Source organism: Canis lupus, chromosome 1, assembly GCF_003254725.2.
Source record: "Canis lupus dingo isolate Sandy chromosome 1, ASM325472v2, whole genome shotgun sequence".
Classification (NCBI taxonomy): Eukaryota; Metazoa; Chordata; class Mammalia; order Carnivora; family Canidae; genus Canis; species Canis lupus.
Window position 1 is genome coordinate 95,854,764 of NC_064243.1, and position 21,445 is coordinate 95,876,208.

The following is a 21,445-nucleotide window of genomic DNA, read 5'->3' on the forward strand; positions in this document are numbered from 1 at the left end:
ATTTTCCTAGATCCTCTGGTGAGGATTGTTTTCAGCAAAACCAGGAAGCTCTCTTGAGCAGGAGGTCATGTCCTCCAGCAGACTGTTCTGGTATGCATCCATTTCACCAAGCAGGGCTTGAGTTATATGCTGTTCAGCTCAGGGAATGGATGTGTTTTGTGGCCTCTGTTTCATCACTGTTCTTTCTTTAACTTCTACAAAATCCTCATTCCTGGAGAATAACTATGAATGAAATGATAGGATGAATGGGTGTAAGCTCTATGGACTTGCAAGACTCCATGGTCCCAGTTGAATAGAAAGTATGACATTAACAGGGATTGTTGAGGGTCACATCGGCTGATTTTGAACAGTCTACATCAGACTTTTCACAGAACACAAAAGAGAATCATCTCCTAATGTGCTTATCATGAATACTGTCTCCATAAGTTCATCTGTCTCGTGAAAATTCTCATCAGCTCCATGAGGAAATAGAGCTGTATGGGTTGTATTTATATCTCTGTTCTAATCAGCTGCCATTGGGAGCGCCATAAATAACTTGTCTTTTCCCTGCAGCTTGTCCCATAAGTTCTTAGACCCATCTTTCCCACACCGAGCAACATCACCGTTTACAGTTAGATTTAAATTTGTCAATGCTTCATTTTGTTCCAACACACGTTTTTCTGCCACATCAAGTAAAACACTTATAAATTCACCATCTCTTACTGCTGAGGCAGTGTAAACACTTAATAAACTGTATTTTATAGAAGCAGTACTCATTTGTGTTCAAACCCAGTCCCTATTGAAAGTATCAATCCTTTCCAACTCACTGAGTTTTGTGTATGTTTGTTTTTCTGAATCCTCCATGTTTCCTAAATGGCTTCTCGTGGTTCTTAATGCATCTGCTTAATACCAATGCAGGCGTGCTAGCTTTATGTGTTCAAAATGTAGGAATATATTTCATCACTGAAGGGAAATATGCTTTCTGGAACCTGTGGTCGTTATTTTTCACTTCGCCACTTTTGATTGGGACGTTTGTGGACCAAACAAAACCCAGTGAGCTTGTTTGGATGACGGGTCGCCAGTGTGCTTTCCTGGCCACCAGTGCCTTGGGGCAGCCCCTCCGCTGCCCTAAGGATGAGATTTGGGGGGGGTGGAATTAAGGAGACAAACCATGAGAGACTCCTAACTCTGGGAAACAAACAAGGTTGTGGAAGGGGATGTAGGGGTGGGGGGGCTGGGGTAACTACTGAGTGATGGGCACGGAGGAGGGCACTTGATGGGATGAGCCCTGGGTGTTATACTGTATGTTGGCAAATTGAATTTAAATTTTTAAAAAAGTAATAAAAAAAAAAAAGCCTAACACTGTAGCTGCTTCCGTATTCTTATTGGTAATAATGGAGGCCACCAGATAAGAATATTACCTGCTTTTGTCTAGCTTTCTCTTTAACGAAATCCTGGCCTTGTCACTAGAACATAACGGGGAGGAGAGATGGGGGATTCGTGCTTGCGCCAAAAGCATAAGCGCCACCAGGAGGACAGAACCTGTTTTCACCTGTAACTACCTGGCTTCCTTCTTTTATTAGTCTGCAATTCACTTACCATCTGCAATTCTTTAAAGAGCATGTGGTGAGTTGAATTCTTGGATCCTGACAAGTTTTGTCTAAACCAAAAATGAGGTGCCCAGCATCCGGTGAATGGGCTCAGGGACAGTGTGGCTTGCCCACCCTGTGTGCCACATGCTCTTGCTGTGGTAATGACTGTGGATTCAATTTGGGGACACACCAGCTGTGTTGCAAGGAATAAAGAGAGCCAGAATCCCTTAACAATTACAGAAGGTACTCCCATGGTTTTGGGGGGCATTATTAATTTGATAAACTAATTAGATTCTGCTTTGAAGTAGTTTGCCAGTTACTAATCTCGACATATAAACTTCTGGCCCTTGTTTATTTTATAAGTCAAGAAGTGAAACATTGAAATGTTAAGACTAAAGGTATGAACTTATTGCCTGCATTTGCCCCATTCTCTCTGCAGGGGGGACGCAGCGCCTGCCACGCGCTATTGGGATGTCCCTTGCCAAAGAGCTCATCTTCTCTGCACGTGTGCTCGATGGTCAAGAGGCCAAAGCTGTGGGCTTGATCAGCCATGTTCTAGAACAGAACCAGGAGGGGGATGCTGCCTACCGAAAGGCCTTGGACCTAGCAAGAGAGTTTTTACCTCAGGTATTTCTGATGGCATTTCCTTTTTTCCTCTTTTTAAATAACTTTACAGCAAATTGACAAAACAGTCCTCTCACATACCAATGTGAGATGTTTTCCAAATAGAAAAGTATGTGGTAGCCCTAAAACTGGAAGCAGTAATAAATTAGATTAACATGAAGGACCTTCAGAATTAAAATTTAAGATTTGGAGATAATGTGGGGCCCACGTGGTAGCCGTGCTCTGATAACGCGTGGCGTGCATACTGACGTGTGACGGCTTCCTAGCAACTTCCCTCACTAGCCCCCTGACCCTTCTGACCTGAGCTTACACACGGAGAGAGAGCCACAGATGGGCTGTCACGCTGAGTCACCCCCAAGCTGAAGCCCCGTTGAAGCATCCATGCTGGGGAGACCACAGCCAGCATCCCAGCACAGGCCTTGGTTGCCGCAGCTTGGTTTGAAGTGACCTGCCCGCACCACAGCCACCATGTGTCTCATTGTGTCTGATTTTTGTTTTTTTGTCTTTTATTTGAGAGAGAGAGAGAGAAAGCGCATGAGTTGGGGAGGGGCAGAGAAGGCAGCTGACTTCCCCCACTGAGCGGGGAGGCCGACACAACAAGGGGGCTCCCTCCCAGGAGCCTGGCAGACGCCTCACCGACAGAGCCACCCAGACGCCCCTGCTTGTGTTTCTGTGATGTTGTAGGCACTGTCTTCACCCCTCTGCACACAGTATTCTTCCCCGCCTCAAGACTTTCGAATCTGGAATACATGGTGCATTTGCTCACAAACAACAGTTCTTATGAGTAATGTTAACAGCGGTGCATCATGGGGCCAGGTCTAGGTGTTCTTTGTTCTTTCTTTTTGGTGTATTTTCCGTATATTCCTTTCTTCTAAAATCACAGATAAGAGGACTTTTGCTTTGTGAGCAATTAGCAATTTGTCTTGATCCCTAGTGGAGTTTCAGGTTTTATAACTCCCTCCCCAGTACTGGAATCAGAGTTACTTCCTCTCCACCTCCACCGTTTGATGCCAACAGGACTCATAACCCTTTTGGGGGCTACAGGTCCTTCTGGGAGTCTCATGAAACTTCCCTCTAGAGAAATGCTTATGCCCTTCACATTTGTTTAGAGCTTTGCATCGTGTTTCAGAAGGTGTTGTTAGGAGTTCCCAGTCGGCAGACAGGGGCTCAGGTCTGCTGGGCCCCCTTGTCCCCTGATTGCTGACAGGTGGGGCCTCACGGTGGAGTCAGTTTCTAGAACCACGCTGCCGGGTGTTGATACTTCAGTCCTTCTCACTTAGCTAGCTGTGTGCTCTTTTAGGACACGGCGCTTACATCCTTACATGATTCATTCCCCATGTAAGTGACAAGAGCTCTATGCTCTCAATTGATGGAGACAGCAAATAGAAAAGATTTTTGGTGCTTTAAGGAAAAACAAAAAGGCTCTCACTGAAACTTTGGTATTAATATTTCCCCAAAACATTAAGGTAATGTCTGCCTAAAGAGAAGTTAAAGGTACATGTAGCAGGAGAAGCAAAAGTTTAACTAAGTATTGGCTTAATGACTTCCTTTGGCTTAAAACTCTAAGGCCAGTGCACATCTGCATTGAAATGAGGGAGGTGTTTAAGAAAAGTCATGGCATCCTTCCAGTTCTGATCGTTGCAGCCTCTCCTGGTCCTTTGGACTGAAGGCTCAGCTCCCTCCTGCAGTCTGTACCCCTGGGCACCTCTGTACCTCATCGCATTTTCTCCTGTGGCTCTCAGTACCCATGCCTCCCCACCTGCCATCTGACAGCCAGCTGCACTCCACAAGGTGGCAAAACAGGTGTCCTTATGTCCTGTCCCTTTTATCTGGAGGTTGTGCGTCCGAGAACATTAACCACTAAACCTTTACCCCAGGGCAAGGGAGATGCTTGTGGTTCAGAAGATGTGTGGCTGTACATATGCAGAAGTTACAGAACAAAATTTGAGGGTGATACTCTTTATTTCTAGTTTCTGTCACTGAATGATGATTCTTTTAGATACTAGAAAACTTCTATAAAATCAGTGTTTCTGATTTCTGTATTGGATGTTACTTCCATTTTTCTGTTCAAGGAAAAAAAATGTCCCGAAGAAGAAGTTTTGTTGCTTTTATATTTTGAAAGAGGCCCATTGAGTGAACATTGCATCTCCCAGCATTTCTGTTTTCCTGTTTTCCCAGTTTCATAAACTTTGCTGTCCCTGCGGTCCACATGTCCCTCAGGAGTGGCTCCCAGACCTGTTCCATCCATTCATGCACACACAGGAGTTGGACAACCACCTGGTCTGGGTCAGCTGGTGGATGTAGGGGGATAGAGAAGACTTTCACTGACAGGAGCACTCTGTTTAAAACAAAAAACAAAAACAAAAACAAAAACAAAAAAAAAAAGGAAAGGCTTGATGATCTTAAAAGCATGGTTCTAGTGTGTGTTGCACATATTGCAGATCACATTTTCAAGAATTCTGACAAAGATACTTGTACGAGCCTCACAAACTTGTGGCTTCTGAGGAAGATTTTTAATAAGTGTCTGACTTAGAGAATTTTGATGGGTTAAAGTTGATGAATGAAACCTCTGCCTGGGAAGAATGGTATTTTTCCTGCCATCAGGGATTTACTCATTATTTATTGGAGTTCTCTGGTGCTTCTGCTATTTAGAGCCTATTTTGCATTCTAATCCAAAAGACACTTGAAAGGATACCATTGAATTCTAACTTCATGACCCATAAACAGTTTTTAGGAATTTAAAATGTGGGCAAACAGCTAAATTCCATCTGGAGCATTTTGCTTTTTAAAGTCGACAAAAGTAATATTTTCACGGCAGATACCCAGTTTTTTCCCCTGTGACCCTCACGTATCTTGAAGGACTTACTTGGGCTGCAAGTTTTTGTGTGGTGTCGGAGCACTGTTTGGAGGGCACCTCTTTACCCATACTCCTCATCGTGCTTAGTTATGGAAGCCCGAGGAGGACAGGTGCAGAGCCAGAGTGTGAAACAGACCCTGACAGGAGCGTTCACCTCATCGCCAGCCCAGGTTCCTGTCAGGCCATTTGTGGTTGTGGTGTCATGTCATCGTCTTTTGTTTTCCCTCCTTCACTTCCATGTGGCATTGTGTCATCATCTCCTTTTCTTTTCCCTACTTCACTTCCAGGGAGATCTACTGAAGAATGGTCGACCCTCTCCTGGCACACCCATCTGCTGACCTGCAAGCATGGAGTTAGTAGTCCAGTAGAGTTCTTCCAAGTGTTGTGTAGACTTTGCAAGGCCAGAAAGAAATTTCCCATTAACTGTCTTACAGTTTTTGTTGCTTCTTTGCCATGGTTCCAGCAATGGGAATTTCTGAATTTTACTGAGACATATGACATAATTTGCATAAATAGTAACTAAAATCTATTTCTTTACTTGAATTTTAGGGACCCGTTGCAGTGAGAGTGGCAAAATTAGCAATTAATCAAGGGATGGAGGTGAGTGCCTTAATGCTTGAGTTCATGTTGGAGGAGATAGTGGAGATTTAATTTAATTTATTTTTTAATGCTCTAAAATCCAGCTGTTCCAATGTTACTATTACTACAGGCTACTGAGGCTTAGGTTTTTTTTAATTTGTTTTGTTTCGTTTTTAGCTACACTATTGATTTCATTCTGCTTAAGCTATTGTTGAATCAGGATCTTAATCACAGAACTTGGGAATTTCACTCATGTCCTGCAGCTTATGACATGCTCGCTGTTTTTGCCATTCAGCTATAGACAGATTTATTGGGTAATAGTTCATAGAAAACCAGAAGAAAAGGTCGTTCTGTATATTCTCAACACCAGTATTGTGTTATTAAAAAAACATTCTGAGGAGAACTTTCAGGCTCAGAGCTGAGCCAGGCCCTCTCTCTACCTTTAATGTCTCAATGTGCTTTATGCAGGGAGCCTGCATTAAATAACGCAAGTCTTTAGGGTGTCCTAGGGTTACCCTGGAGAGCTGGCTTCTGAGGAGTGGAGGCCCTGAGCCAGGAGAGAAGTAGGCAGGGCAAGGAAGCAATGCAGACACCTCTGTATATTGAGCTTTCATTACAGCAGTTACATTGGTTAGATATGGAATTTTGAAGAAAGATACTTCTTCCTTACAGACCAGAGGCCACCATATCTTCATGGGCTTCTTAGCAATAAAAAGAGATTGAATTTGTTAGCAATAAACACAGTTTTAAAAATTTACAAAGTAGTTGAATGGTTTTTAAAAATTCTCACATAATCATAACAATACTAACAGCAAATGCTTTAAATGATTTGTACTACATGCCAGGCCATATATAGATGCTTTATAAAGGCTTTACCTAGTTTACCCCCATTTGTTCTCTCAGGCAAAGATTGTGTAACTAACTTACCCAAAGTTACACAGCTCTCAAGTGGTAGAGGCAGAATTTGAACCTGACAGCCCGGTTCCAGAATTCTCATGCTGGTCATACTTCCAATTTGCTGTATCAGATCAAGGAATTGTGTGTTTTTGGAGAAGTGTTACTGTGCTTTGGAGAGAAGCATTACTACTTTGAATTTATATTGAGTATTCCATATTTTAAAAAGCATTTCCTGCTGAAATTTAATTATGCTTTTATCCGCAGGTTGATTTAGTAACAGGATTAGCCATAGAAGAAGCTTGTTATGCTCAGGTATGTAATGCAGCTACAAATTTAGTGAGGGTACCTCTTATAAATTATGTTTACCTTTTGTACAAGTCAAATGAATTATATATATCTCTGAGCAAGATTATGCTCATGCCTTTCCTAAAATCATACAAATGGGTTGAAATGAGTTGTTTTTGCTATTTGACTATTACCAGCTCTTATCACTGATTCTCTTCCATATAGGAATGTCTCTTGTCTGAATAATTTAAAGAACTATTAAGTTAGTACCATTCGTGCTGTAGCTATCTCTAGCTCATGTTGTATTTTATGGGTGTCAGTCTGAACCTTCACTCCAGTGTAGACAGGAGGGAGGAGGGCAGTAGGGTGAACGTGGGCCTGCTGTGGGACCATCCGTATTTGAGACTCATTGGTTCTGAGCCTTCCTCCTGCTCACTGAAAGTTCCCTAACAGTGTATACAGTTTTCTGTTTTACAGAAAAATTTGTGTTTTACACGAATTAGTAGGACTTTGTATAGAGGAACAAATCTCCCATTTTTCTTTCCTTCCTTGTTTTCTAAAAAATGTAACTTCGTTTAGGGCATCATCCAAAGTAGCAAGAGAATTTTGTCCTACCTTTTGTGAGAATTGGAAAGTACTTCAGCTCCCACTTAAGTATGGCAGTGTCATGAGTTAGGAGGGACAGCTAGAGTGCTCCCTGCGGCTGGTCTGTATGTATAAATTGCCACCTGTCGTTGATGAGCACATGCCATGAATGAAGTAAATTATGCACTTCTTACCAGTGGGCAGCCGTAGACTTCAAAGAAAAAATTTAGAAGTATATTTGGCCATAAATCACACCATATGAAATGTAAAGGAACAGTGATGATGAGCATCCTGTCAGACCACAGTGGGATTAAACTAGAGATCAAAACAGAAGGATAGCTGGGAAATCACACCTATTAATGGTGGGATTAGTCTTTTTAATTCAGGTTAAGCAACGTATTTGTACATGACACATGTTTTCAAAGAGGATGGCTTAAGAGGAATTCAGTGTTTTTAAGCCAAAATTAAAATACAGCTCTCAAAATTTGTAGAAATTTATTGAAAGCACTGCTTAGAACAGCATTTTAGCACTGAATGCATATATGAGAGAAGAAAGATCTAAAGTCAGTCATAAGTTTCCACTTTAAGAAAGTAGAAAAAGGGGCAGCCTGGGTGGCTCAGCGGTTTAGCGCCACCTTCAGCCCAGGGCGTGACCCTGGAGACCTGGGATTGAGTCCCGCATCAGGCTCCCTGTATGGAGCCTGCTTCTCCCTCTGCCTGTGTCTCTGCCTCTCTCTCTCTCTGTGTCTCTCATGAATAAATAAATAAAATCTTTTTTTTTTTAATAAAAAAGGTAGAAAAAAGAAAGCAAATAAAATTCAAAGTCAGCAGTAGAAAAGGCAAAATAAGATTTAGAACAGAAACCAATGAAATTGGAAATAGAAAAAAAAAAGAAAAAACCAACAAAACAAAATAATTGACTCATAAAGATCTGTAAAGTTGACAGACTTCACAGGCTAACCAAAGAAAAGACAGGTAAAAATCACCAATATCAGTTATACAAGAAAGCCCATCCCTAATGCTCCCAAGGACATTGAGAGAATGATAAACAGATACCATAAACAACTCTGCCCACAGATTTGATAACCTAGAAGAAATAGACTGATTCTTTGGAAGATACAACATACCAAAGGACACACAAGGACAAATAGATAATCTGGATAACCCTATGTCTGTTAAAGAAATTAAATAGATAATTAATAAACTTCCAAAATAGGAAGCACCAGACCCAGATGGTTTCTCTGGTGAATTCTACCAAACATTTAAGGAAGAAATTATATCAATTTTTAGTGATGTTTTCCAGAAAAGAGAAGCAAAGTGAACCCTTCCTAACTTATTCTGAGGCCACTATTACCCTGATACCAAAACCCAACATTTTAGGAAAGACCACAGACCATTATCTGTCATAAATGTAGATGTAAAAAATTCTCAGCAAAATATTAGCAAATCAAATCCAACAATGTATAAAAACAATTTCAATTGTTTGAAAATGTATAAAATGTAGGTATACAATATTTAAAGAGAACCAAATGGGATTGTTTTATATATTTGCAAGCCAGGTTTAACACTCAGAAATCACTGTAAATCCATCACATCAACAGGTTAAACAGAAAAATCAGGTGATTGTATCAGTAGATCTGGAAAAAGCATTTAACAAAATCCAATGCCCATTCATAATAAGAACTCAGCAAACTATGATTAAATGGACAATTCCTTCCTTGATAAGAACTTCTATAAAAGAGCCCACAGCTAGCATCATACTTAATGACCAAGAACAAGGCAAGGACATCTCCTCTCATTTCTCTTTTTCAGCATCTGCTAGAAATCTTAGCTAATGTAGTAAGACAAGAAAAAAGAAATAAAAGATTGGGAAAAAAGAACTAAAACTTCCTAGAAGACATGACTGTCCATGAAAATCCCAAAGTATCAACAACAAACAACCCACTAAGCAGCAATTAGAGCCAGATTGCATGATATAAGATTAATATGCCAGCAATGAAGAATTGGAATTTAAAATTAAAAGCATAACAGGATTTTCATTAGTACAAAAAAAAATGTAGAATGCTTAAGTATAAATCAAAAAAAAATACAAGACTTATAAGAGGAAAACTACAAAACTGGTGAAAGAAATCAAGATGTAAGTAAACGGACAGATATACCATGTTCATGGATAGTAAGGCTCAATATTACTAAAGAGTCACTTCTTCCCAGTTTTACTTAGAGAATCAATACAACCCCAGTAAAAATCTCAGCATGTTACTTGATCTATATGGACAAACCAGTTCTGAAGTTCATATGGGAAGTTCAGAGACTTAGAATTAGCCAATCTAGCATTGAAGAACAAAGTTGGAAGATTGACACTACCCAACTCCAAGACTTATTGTAGAGCTACAGTAATGAAACAGTGTGGAATGGACAGAAGAACAAACAAATGCATCAGTGGAACTGAATAGGGAACCCAGAAGTAGATTCATATAAAATAGTCATATAAGTAGACCCACAGAAAATAAAATGGTCCTTGACATAGAAGCAAAGGCAATTTGGTGGAGAAAAGATAGTCTTGAAAACAAGTAGCACAGAAGCATATGGGCATTCAGCGACAAAAAAGTGAACTTGGACACTGATGTTACACCCTTCATAAAAACTTAACTCTAGCTGGGCCACAGGCCTAATGTAAAAATGAAAAACTATAAAACTTCTTGAAGATCACATAGAAAATGTCAGCATCCTTGGGTTTGGTGATGACTTCTTTAAGATATAACACCAAAAGTATAATCTATGAAAGAAAAAAAATGATGTTTCACTTCATTAAAATTAACAACTTCCACTCTGCAAAAGACATTGTGGGGAAGCCACAGGCTGGGAGAGGATCTTTGCAGTATGCATCTGATAAAGGATTTATATCCAAAAAAGACTAGGGACTGGTAAAACAGACACCTCACCAACATCGAAACACAGATGACAAGTAAGCATAGAAAAGATGCTCCACATCATACATCATTAAGAAATGCAAACACAAACAAGATACCAATTTGCTCATTTCCTACAAAGCTAAGCATAATCCTAGCACGTGATCCAGCAGTTGTACTTCTCTGTATTTACCCAAATGTGTTGGAAACTTATGTCTACACAAAAATCTGCACATGGTTTTTTAACAACTCTATTCATATTTGCCAAACTTGGAAGTAACCAAGATGTATAGGTGAATGGATAAAATGAGGCACATACAAAGGAGGCACATTCAGTGATAAAAGGAAATGAGCTCTCCTGCCACAGAAAGACACGAAAGAACCTCCAGAGCATACTGCAAAGTGAAGGGTTTTCATCTAAAAAGTTATGTACTATAGGATTCCAACTATAAAGCTAGTAGTGTATACTGGCAAAAACAGATTCTAGAAAAGGCAGCAGGGGACAGGATGAGTCGATGGAGCATAAAGGATGCTTAGGACAGGGAAGCTATTCCATATGATTCTGTAGTAGTGGATAGATGACATTATACATTTGTCAAAATCAAATCCGTGATATATACAACATAGTGAGTCCTATGTGAACAGTGGACTTGGGTAATAGTTATTGATAATACTGATTTATCAGTTGTAACAAACATACTGCACTGATGCAAGATGTTAATAAGTGTGGGGGGGATCTTGGGAGGTTCGAGGGGATCTATGGGAACTCTGAACTTTCTGCTCAATTTTTTGTAAACCTAAAATTGTCTAAAAAAATAAAGTCTGTTGGTTTTTTAAAATACATTTGAAATAGGGGGAAAAGTGTACTTGGAGTCAGAATGGTGAATTTGGTAAGAGAATTATTCAAATGATGATTAGATTTCAAAATTTTAGATCAGTTCTTCTGCATAAAGTTTGTTAAAGTTTTGTAGTTGTTTTTACTTTTTGGCATAGGTAACATAATGTTTTGTTTCTCTAGACTATTCCAACAAAAGACAGACTTGAAGGTCTTCTTGCTTTTAAAGAGAAAAGACCCCCTCGCTATAAAGGAGAATAGAAGACACAGAAATCTTTCCAATGCCAGTGTAATAAATATACTTCTGGAAGTATCTTTCAGATCCACGTATGCCTCCGCACCTGGAATCCCAATAACCAAAGTGAAGAGCGAGTTCTCTGTATAGTGAATTGAGCATCTGGAGTGGACCCCTCTGTGTACTTTGTTCAAACGTGCATCACATCATATCCATTCAGATTTATAAAGCTAGTAGTGTATACTGTCAAAAACAGATTCAAACTTACATACACATTTTTAAATATTTCCTGCATACGAGGCTTTCTGTTCTTAATTTTTTAATGTGAATAATTTATATATTGCACACTCTAGGAAATAATATTGATTGTATGTCTACTGTGCTGCGATAACGAAATAAAATTATTTCTATATACCAAAAATGTGAAGTTATACCAAATAAAGTTTCTAAGGGATCATACATACGTCCATATATACATACATCTCAAACTGAAGAAGGAACTGATAGATTCTCTGAGTGAAAATTACCAAATACAAATAAAATTGGTGAAAAGAAAACTTGGATATTTTTCTCTTACCCCATTCCCTTTGAACTGAATAAATCATTGCATGTTGGATTTGAGGAGATACCCCCTTTGCATTGCCAGTTGTATCAGGTGACCTCCGTGGTCTTAGAATACAGTGTGAATGGTGGGAAATGAGCCCAGTCAGAGCCTGGGGCCCAGGCCTCAGGCCTCAGGAGGCCAAGCGCAGGCCTGCTTGGAGGGGGTGTGAGTGTAAGACCAGCAGGTGGCCCGGCCCAGGGGTCTAACGGCTCGGGGTTGTGGATAAAGAGTGGAGTGGAGCCTGGAGTGTCTCCTGCTGCCAGCTTTTGCCCCTGGTTTCAGTAAGGACAGGAGGTGAACACGGCCACCCTGTCTCCCTGTTGTAACCCCTGGCCGGGCAAAGTGACTAGAAAGGAAGGGGCTCGGGGGTATGTCTGAGCTGATAGCCCCGCCTGGGGAGGGGACAAATATGAAGTGTGTGGGACACAGCGGTAGGATCAGTGTACAGTGGGGAGAACTTGATAGCTCTCTATCTGAACCGATCGAGCTAGCTTTATTTTGTATTTTATCAGACCATACCAGCTTCTGAGGCTGTGTCCAGGGCTGAGTTTGGCGGCACTGGGGAAGCCCCACTTTTGTGGGACATGCTCCTCCTTGCTTGTAGACGGTGGGGGTGTCCGCTGCCCTCCCAACAGTACAGCATTGCTTTGTTGCCGTGAAATGACACTTGGCTTGCGAGTGACTGCCTGTTGTGTGCATTCCCACGCTCCGTGCCGGAGCTTCCTTGCTCTTGGAAAGCACACAGACTTTGAATTTTTAAAATCGTTGAAACTTTGAGGGGTTTTTTGTTGTTGGTTTGTTGTTTTCTACTTTGGGAAATTGAGCTCTCCATTACATTTGAAACACGTTACAAGAGATGAGCATGGATTTGCTGTCTGCTGATGCCCACTGTGCCCGGCGGCGGGGGGTGGGGGAGGGCGGAGGTGGCGTCACCTTCTCAGCAGACCCTGCAGATTTATGGTCAGTGCGCAGCTGAGTGGCCTCTTGTGGACGCAGTTTATGAGAGTCCACGTCCGGCTCTGCTGATTGTATCTTAGTGAGGTGCACGCTTGGTTACCTGATAAAACTCGTGTCTTTTGTTTCGTGCTGGATAATTTGCAAGTAAAGTGCTGGCCCTTGTTTTCATAGCGCTTTAAAGATTTCAGAGCCATTTTGTTCTGTCTGCGACACATCCAAACGCCACATGATTTTCACCACATGGGAAATAATTATGTTAATGGGGAAAATATTAAGTGTGTGCTGAATGACTTCTCTCTTCTCACGGACGCAGTCTGTTGCTGATTGAGTGCCGGTGAATTTCCTGCAAGTTCTGATTAAGTCACTGGAGCGTGTCCAAAAGCAAAGACATCTTCCCATAGTGACTTGAGAGCATATGGACTTTTCTGTATTAGGACGAGGGGAAAGCATCCGCCCAGTTGTCTATGTAGACGTTGGCCTTTGCCGGGGTCTTTCCTTGGGCACAGCGGCCTTGCTGGGGTGGTCCTGACGCTGGACCTGTTCCTGTGGGTCCTCTGGGAGGGGCTGCACCCGTGGGCAGAGCAGCTGCCCAAGTTGACCTCCTACATGCTGCACATTTGCACGTCTTCACACGGAAGCCACAGGAAGCTGATGCAAGCTGGCAACGCGGTGGCGATCCCCACGTGTCCCGATTACATTGGAGAAGACCTGGAGGGAAGATGCTTAACCAAGCACAGTTCCAGGTAAGGGGAAAAGCATTTCACATCATGTCAGAGCAGGGGACCTGCTGGTCCTGCAATACATAGCACTCGTTAATGTATAACTTCTCTGAAAGAAGGGCTCCAAGCCATAGCCGCTCAGACGAGAAGGGTGATAATTGCCTATAGAGAAAACTCCGATTGTCTTGAGTCATTTGTGTTATTTAGAGGATCATTTCAAGTTCATATTGTGTTCAATAAAAAAAAAAAAAATAGATGGTTTGGGACGCCTGGGTGGCTCAGGGGTGGAGTGTCTGCCTTCAGCTTAGGGCAGGGTCCCGGGGTCCTGGGATCGAGTTCCACATCTGGCTCCCCACAGGAAGTTTGCTTCTCCCTCTGCCTGTGTCTCTGCCTCTCTCTGTGTGTCTCTCATGAATAAATAAAATCTTTTTTAAAAAAGATGTTTTTCCTTGGTCCTTTTTTTTATCCCCCTCTCTTCTGTCAAAAACTTGGCTTGTCACTAAGGGTCACTTTCCTGGCCACACTCAGATGAGAACTCTCTAGGTGGACCCGAAACAGTAGGGTATCACTCGCAGGTGTTGTGCTCAACGGCAGACGCTTATGTTTGTCGTGGGCTTGCCCCCCGCTGGCCAGGCCGTTGATCTTTTATCTCACTTGACCACAACTCTCTCCCTTCTGGTGGTAGGTCCTGTCATTGGTCTGATCTGGGGTCCAGAAATCCTGACAGAAAGGCACTCTAATATTTAATCATGCTGCTATTTCTTCGTCACCCACCGAGTTAAATATTTAATGTTTGTGTCTGTCAGCATTATTGGGCTTTATCAAAACGGCGATGAAATTGTTTTCTTGTATCAAAGAATAATTGTACATTTGTAGCAAGCGAAAAAATAACAGCCTTTTAAAGTTACCAGGTCAGAGAGCCACTTTTCTGCATAGGTGACACAGGCCACAGATTGTGTTTGGGGTGTTGGGGATTGAACCCTCTGCTCAAAAGACCTGTGGGTCTCAGGCCCTAAAAACCCACCGTCTCCCATACCATCCTTTGGACTTTCAGAGTCCTTCGGGAGCCTTCCGAAATGCAGCTGCCCCTTGGAGGGAGGGCTCCCAGTCCTCGAGCACCTGGCGTGCAGCCTTTATTTTTCAGGTGATGCTCAAGGCCGTGTGAGAGCGGGGCACCTGATGGGGAGAATCGATGCCAAGGACAGCCCAAGACCCGTACCATGGGTGGTGGGGGCCAGCCCTCGTGGCACCTGCCCCCGCAGCGCCAGCCTAAGGAGGCAAGGTAGGAGGGCAGCCGTCCTCAGCCAACTGTTCCCTGGAGGGCTGCGCAAGGCAGCGCGTCCATCCCTTTTTTTTTTTTTTTTGTCCCTTTTTAAATAGTACAGAAAACACTGTATTCTGCAGTCCATTTTGCTTCAGGGGGACACTGACGAGATCACGGAAGGTATGGATGTGGATGCAATGAGAGACCTGGGCTTTGTACCGTGTGTGAGGCCCCAAACACCCCGGCTGTTCCCACGCACTGTAGTGTGTGCTCCTCCCAGCGCCGCAAAGGGAGAGGCTCTGGCGCTTGGCGAGCAGTTACTGGTCACTGCAAACAGCCGAGCGACAGCCCCAGGCGGCTGGGGTGTGCGTGCTTGTGCATGCGTGTGTGCGTGCGTGCACGTGTGTCCGCCCCTGCCTGATCGGGCCCATGGTGTCCTCGAGACTGGGGAGATACTGAACCTGTGCCTATCGAACGGTCTGACGGCGCAGGCTGCCCGCCCAGCGCTGCCTCCCCGCAGCCGGGCCGCCTGCCCACGTCCAGCACTCAGAGGCCAGTGAATGGGTCTGTCGGCGGCTGGACCGTGGAGGCGTTGCGTTCCGAGCCCCGGTGTCTCATCCCTGCACCCTGGGGTCCGCAGGGCCACCCTGGCAGCCGCGAGCCATGCATCACCTCCCATAACCAGCTACCAGAGTGTGAGTTTGAGGTCAGTAGTGCCACTCCTTGAAGAAGGAAGCCGATGTGGCTGAGAGCACCCTGTCCTGTGGGGGCCGCTTTGGGAGGCTTGCCTTCAGTCCCAGTTTGGTCGGAGATTCGCTCTGCTGCTCTGGAAAGCACACAGGAGTTCTTCGGCCCGATTTCATCCGAAATCGGTGATGAGACCCACCCCAGGCTCAGCAGCTCACCCCTCTGAGCCTGTTTGAGCCCCTGTCAGGGAATCCGGCTGTTGCTCATGATCAGTTGCAGAGACAGATGGGACACGTCCGTGCAGGCGGGCTCTGTGGGCAGGAGAGCCGTCTCCCACAGGTGTGGTGGTGCCGAGTTCACTTCGCTTGTCGGGGGGAAGGTGGCTCGGGTGTGTTCAGAAACCTGGCTTTGACCCCGGGAAAGGGGAGAGGGGCAGCTGGCGCCGGCTCAAGGCAGATCCGCGTGTGGTGCTGGGGCCTGCCCCTGCCCCGGGGCCACTGCCACTGGCCGCCTGCGCTGTCCACACACACGCCTGAGGACAGTCAGTAGGGGAAGCCTGAGGCTGACGTGGAAGGTGGGCCCTCAGGGCAGGGCCCGGGCGCTGGTGGGCCGGTCCGCGCAGGTACACGTCCCCGTCCCCCCCGCACGGGGAGCCGTGGTTCAGACCTACGCTGGCCCCCAAGCAGCAGTCCCCGGGGATCTCAAGAAAGTTGAGCCTCGTGCCCAAATGCCATGTCCACAGTACCGGCCCCGGGGGCCGGGGAGGGACGTTGCCCTGAGACGAGCAGCCCGTTCCCGGGCCCCAGTGGCTGCCGTGTGGCTGCCACAGAGGAGATGCCGGGGACTCCGGCCGCCCGGAGCGGGGCAGGCTTCCCTGCAGGGACCGAGGCGCATGCCCCGATGCGCGGCCCGGAAGGCGCCCTGTGGCACGTTCCTCAGACACGGTGAGCCCTTTCGCCCCCGAGTGGGACCGACCGCCGCTGACGAGAGCAGCAGTGGGATCGCGGTGGCATCCTGTGGCAGCTCGGGGCGGGACGCCCGTCGCCGTGACGTCTACAGGCAGAGGATTCACAGGAATCTGAAGATGGGCAAGTGGACTCTCCTGACCTTTTCAAAAATAGTCAGATCACTTTCACTTCCAGCCCTGGAGCCGAGTTGAATGAGACCTTTGTGCCGTTTACAGAAAGTGAAGAGCGGGTTGGCAGGCCCGAGAAGTTCAGCCTCCTCACGGCCTCTCTTGGATTGAGTCACCTTTCTCTTGAGTTGTCTATTAACACTTTCCTGAAGCACACACCTTTTATGAAGCTTAGCCCTCGCTCACAAGTGGCTCTAATTGGAGCGTTTTGAAAATACAAGAGTTGGGTGACATACCATAGAAGACCGGAAGTGACAGCCCACATCTGACTTGGTGGCAGGATACCCGGATTACCAGAGAGCTGTAGTTGCCGCAGCGGTGGGTGCCCTCCTGGATGCTGGCACAGCAGGGCAGGTCTGCACCCAACGTGAAAAGGTACTTTCTCCCTCTGGTCTTTGTGGGAGCGTATGCGTGGCCTGCGACCATCAAACCGCTATTTTTTTTTTTTTTTTTAAGATTTTATCTATTTATTCCTGAGAGACACAGGGAGGGGCAGAGACATGGGCAGGGGGAGAAGCAGGCTTCTTGCAGGGAGCCCGATGCAGGACTCGATCCCAGGACTCCAGGATCACAACCTGAGCCGAAGGCAGACACTCAACCACTCAACCTGAGCCCCCCCAGGCATCCCTCAAACCACTCTTCTACAATGACTGACAGTTTTACCCTGGCCTGTCCACTGTGCTGTCCTCCTGAGTCTAGGCAGAGCGTGTGACCTCTCACACGTATTTAAACACATTTGCACATGTAGCTAGGAACATTTGTGTTGACTTTCCCATGAAACTCAACAAAACCAACATTTTTTTTATTGTATCTGGTTTCCCCCAGGGAGAAGCCAGTCTTGGAAAGTGAACATGAGAAAGAGGAGTGTCCTGGTGAAGGGAGCTGGGAGGAGAAGCTACGTCCTGGCCTGGGACAGGTCCTACCTCTCTTGCTCCGTGGCCTCCAGCAGATGCAGAATCAGGGCCACATCCATAAGGAAAAAGACCTCATCTTGTCTATTTGTCTCGCGTGAGAACAGTTCCCCAAAGCTGCTGGCACCTGGAGCACTTATGTTTAGGATGCATTTTGAGGCTGTATTTCATAATGTTTGAATTGATTCTGAGTTTGCAGCCCCACCGTCAGAATTGAAGAAGACTTACCTTTGTGATTTTTGTGGATATTTTTGTTTTATTTATTTTTTAATACATAATTTACATACCATAGAAGTTACCCGTTAAAGTCTACAGTTCAGTGGTCTCAGCATATTCACAGAGCTGTACAACCATGACCATCGTTTAATTCTACAATATTTTCATCAGCCCCAAAAGAAGCCCTGTAGTCATTAGCAGTCTCTCCCAATTGCTCCTTTCTACCAACCGCTGGCAACTACTAATCTACTTTCTATCTCTGGACTTGCCTGTTTTAGACATTTTGTGTAAATAGGTTTATACAATAGGTAACCTTTTATGGCCGGCTTTTTCCACTCACTGTAATGTTTTCAGGGTTCTCCATGGTATAGTATACATCAGCATGTTATCCTTGTTATGGCCGAAAATATTCCATTGCATGTACATACCCTGTTTATTTATCTATTCATCAGTTGGCCATCTTTTGGGTGGTTTCTACTTTGGGGCTCTTATAAATGATGCCGCTATGGACATGCACATGCAGTATTTGTGTGGGTACATATACTATTTCACTCAGATGTTCACCCAGAAGTGGACTTACTGGGTCATGCAACCACTTTATGTATAACTTTTCGAGGAACTGCAAAACTGGTTTCCAAAGGGGATGCACCATTTTACAATCCCATCAGCAGCATACGAAGGTTCTAATTTCTCCACATCCTCACCAACACCTGCATTAACTCTTATTTTGATTATAGCTGTCCAGTAGTTGTGAAGTGGCACCTTACTGTGCTTTCAATTTGCATTTCCCTAATGACTAATGATGTTGAAGATCCTCACATACGCATGTCAGTCATTTGTATATCTTTTTGGTTTTTTTTTTTTTTTTGAAAAATACCCATTCAAACTCTTTAAACCCATTTTTAATTGGGTTGCCATTTATTATTATTATTATTATTATTACTATTATTATTTATCGAGTTGTAACTCTTCCTTATATATTCTGGATACAAGTCATTCTGGTTATGAGTATCTTATTGGATATATGATTTATAAATCTTTTCTCCTGTGAGTTGTCTTTTCAGTTCTTTGATGGTGTCCCTTGAAGCACTAAAGTTTTAGATTTTGGTGAAGTTTATCTTTTTCTTCCATTGTTGATTGTGCTTTTGGTGTCATACCTAAGAAACCATTGTCTAACCCAAAGTGATAAAGATGTGTCTTTGTCCAAGTGTTCTATAGTTTCACTTTTACATTTAGATTTTTTATTCATTTTGGTTTATTTTTGTATACGGTGAAAGGTATAATCAATTTACTTCTTTTTGCATGTTGATACCCAGTTGTCCCAGCACTGTTTACTGAAAAGACCATTCTTTCTTCTATTGTATTGTCTTGGTAACCTTGTCAAAAAGGTTAATTTCTAAACTCTTAATTCGACTCCACTGTCTACCTTATGCCAGCATCTGTTGATTTGATCATGCAGTGGTTATTTTTTATTCTTTTGATATGTTATTACATTAATTGATTCTCAGATATTAGACCAACCTTGAATTCCTGGGATAAATTGCTTTGGTTGTGGTGTATAGTTTTTTTTTGCTGGTTGTGGCTTGCTAAGATCATGTTCCAGATTTACAGGTTTGTATTTAAAAGGAATATTACTGTGTAGTTTCCTTTCTTGTGATATCTTTCTTTGATTTGGTATCAGGGTAATACTGATAATACTGATTTCATAGAATGATGTAGGAAGTGTTCCCTTCTTCTTCTTCTTTTTTTTTTTTTTTTTTTAAGAAAACAAGTCTGTGTAGGATTGGTGCAAATTCTATAATGATTTCATAAAATTTATCAGTAAAACCATTTGGACCTGGGCTTTTTTTGTGTTGGAAATACTCTGTTCATTCATTCTCATTTTACCTCTGTACAGATCTTCTATTTCTTCTTGAGTCAGTGTCAATACTTTGCTTCTTTTTAGGAATTTTAAGTTTCATCTTGGTTATGTATTTTCACATACAATTATTCAGTCCTTATTTCTATAAGATCAGCAATACTTTTCCCCTCTTTCATTCCTGATTTTAGTATTTCAGGCTTCTCTCTTTTTTCATTGCCCATCCAGCTAGGTTTGCCTGTCTTGTTGCTTTTCAAAGAGTCAACTTTTCATTTTGTTGGGGTTTTTTGTTCTCTTTTTCTGTCCTCTTTTTTCATTTATTTCTATTCTAGTCTTTATTATTTCCTTCCCTCTACTTACTTTGTCTATAGTTTGCTCTTATTTTTCTAATTTCTTGAGGTAGAATGTTAGGTTATTTGATTTGAGATCCTTTTAATATGGGCATTTACAACTATACATATCTCTATAAGTATGCTTTATTTGCATCCCATGAGTTCTGCTATGTTTGTGGAAAAGAGTTAACACAACAGGTCTGACTATTGTTCTTCTGAAGGACTGGCTGCAAGATTGGTCCCTTGCCTTATATTTGGGGAAGTTCCTGGTCCTTGGCCTTCATTTGGAAACTTATATTTGGGGACATTCCCACCATTTCCAGAATTGATTGAATCATGCCTGCACTAGCAAACAATATAGTTTATGCTCTCCTTTTTGGAATATGGAATTTGGTATCTGTCAGCAGAGTGTGCCTGCATGTCTAGCCCCAGCAGAAACCCTGGGCTCTGAGTCTCTGATAAGGTGTTGGCAGCATTTTACACATCCAGTTATACTTTGTCACTGGAGCAATTAAACTTGTGTGTAACTCCACTGGGAGAGGACCGTGGAAGCTTGCAACTGGTCTCCTCCAATATTTGCCTCTACACCTTTTCCTTTGCTGCTTTTGCTTGGTGTCCTTTTGATTATATACTATGTCATAGTCATAAATAGACTATATGCTTAGTACTCTGAGGCTTCCCAGTGAATTACCAAACGTGAAGGAGTTTTGGGGACCCCAACGCATGTGGTTTTGTTTTCATTCATCTCAAAGAATTTTTAAATTTCTCTTGTGTTTTTTTTTCTTTGTCCTTTTTGTCTTTTAGGATTGTGTTCCTTAATTTACACATATTTGTGACTATCCCAAATTTCCTTATATTATTGATTTTGAATTTAATTCCATTGTGGTTAGAAATGTACCTCAATCCCATCATTGTATAATTTCAGTCCTTGGCAAATTTTAATGAGAATTTATGACCTGAAATAGAATCTGTCCTGGAGAAATCCCATGTGCATATGAGAAAAATATGTATTCCTCTTTTGCTGGATGCAGCATTCTATTAGGTCTAGTTCATTTGTAGTCTTGTTTCATTCTTTTATTTCCTCATTGGTCTTCTACTTGTTCTATCCATTATTTAAAGTGAGATAGTGAAGTCTGAGACCACTATTGTTGAATTGTCTATTTCTCCCTTCAGTTCTGTCAGGTTTTGCTTCATGTATTTTGGGACTCTGTTGTTATTCATATGTATTCATTATTATTATGTCTTCTTGATGAATTAATCCTTTTGTCATTATAAAATGTGCTTCTTTGTCCATAGTAGCTGTTTTTATCTTAAAGTCTGTCTTGTCTGATATTAGTGTAGCCACTCCTGTTCTCTTGGTTGCTTTTTCATGATATATTTTGTCT

At 43.1% G+C, this 21,445-nt stretch overlaps 1 protein-coding gene and 1 long non-coding RNA gene across 4 annotated transcripts in view; both read left to right on the forward strand.

Moving 5' to 3' along the window:
- The window catches only part of AUH (AU RNA binding methylglutaconyl-CoA hydratase), a 159,934-nt gene extending 148,000 nt beyond the window's left edge, over nucleotides 1-11,934 (forward strand). For all 3 annotated transcript variants that reach the window (XM_025423569.3, XM_025423568.3, XM_025423567.3), the window contains 4 exons: nucleotides 2,011-2,198; nucleotides 5,602-5,652; nucleotides 6,793-6,840; nucleotides 11,326-11,934. In XM_025423569.3, coding sequence (XP_025279354.1) covers nucleotides 2,011-2,198; nucleotides 5,602-5,652; nucleotides 6,793-6,840; nucleotides 11,326-11,403 — 365 coding nt within the window. In that variant the 3' untranslated portion in view covers nucleotides 11,404-11,934. The remainder of the gene's footprint in view (nucleotides 1-2,010; nucleotides 2,199-5,601; nucleotides 5,653-6,792; nucleotides 6,841-11,325) is intronic.
- A 4,601-nt stretch (nucleotides 11,935-16,535) lies between these two features.
- LOC118352277 (uncharacterized) lies at nucleotides 16,536-17,900 on the forward strand. Its single transcript, XR_004809166.2, has 2 exons — nucleotides 16,536-17,118; nucleotides 17,569-17,900. It is a non-coding gene; the product is annotated as an uncharacterized LOC118352277 (long non-coding RNA).
- The last annotated feature ends 3,545 nt before the right edge of the window (nucleotides 17,901-21,445 follow it).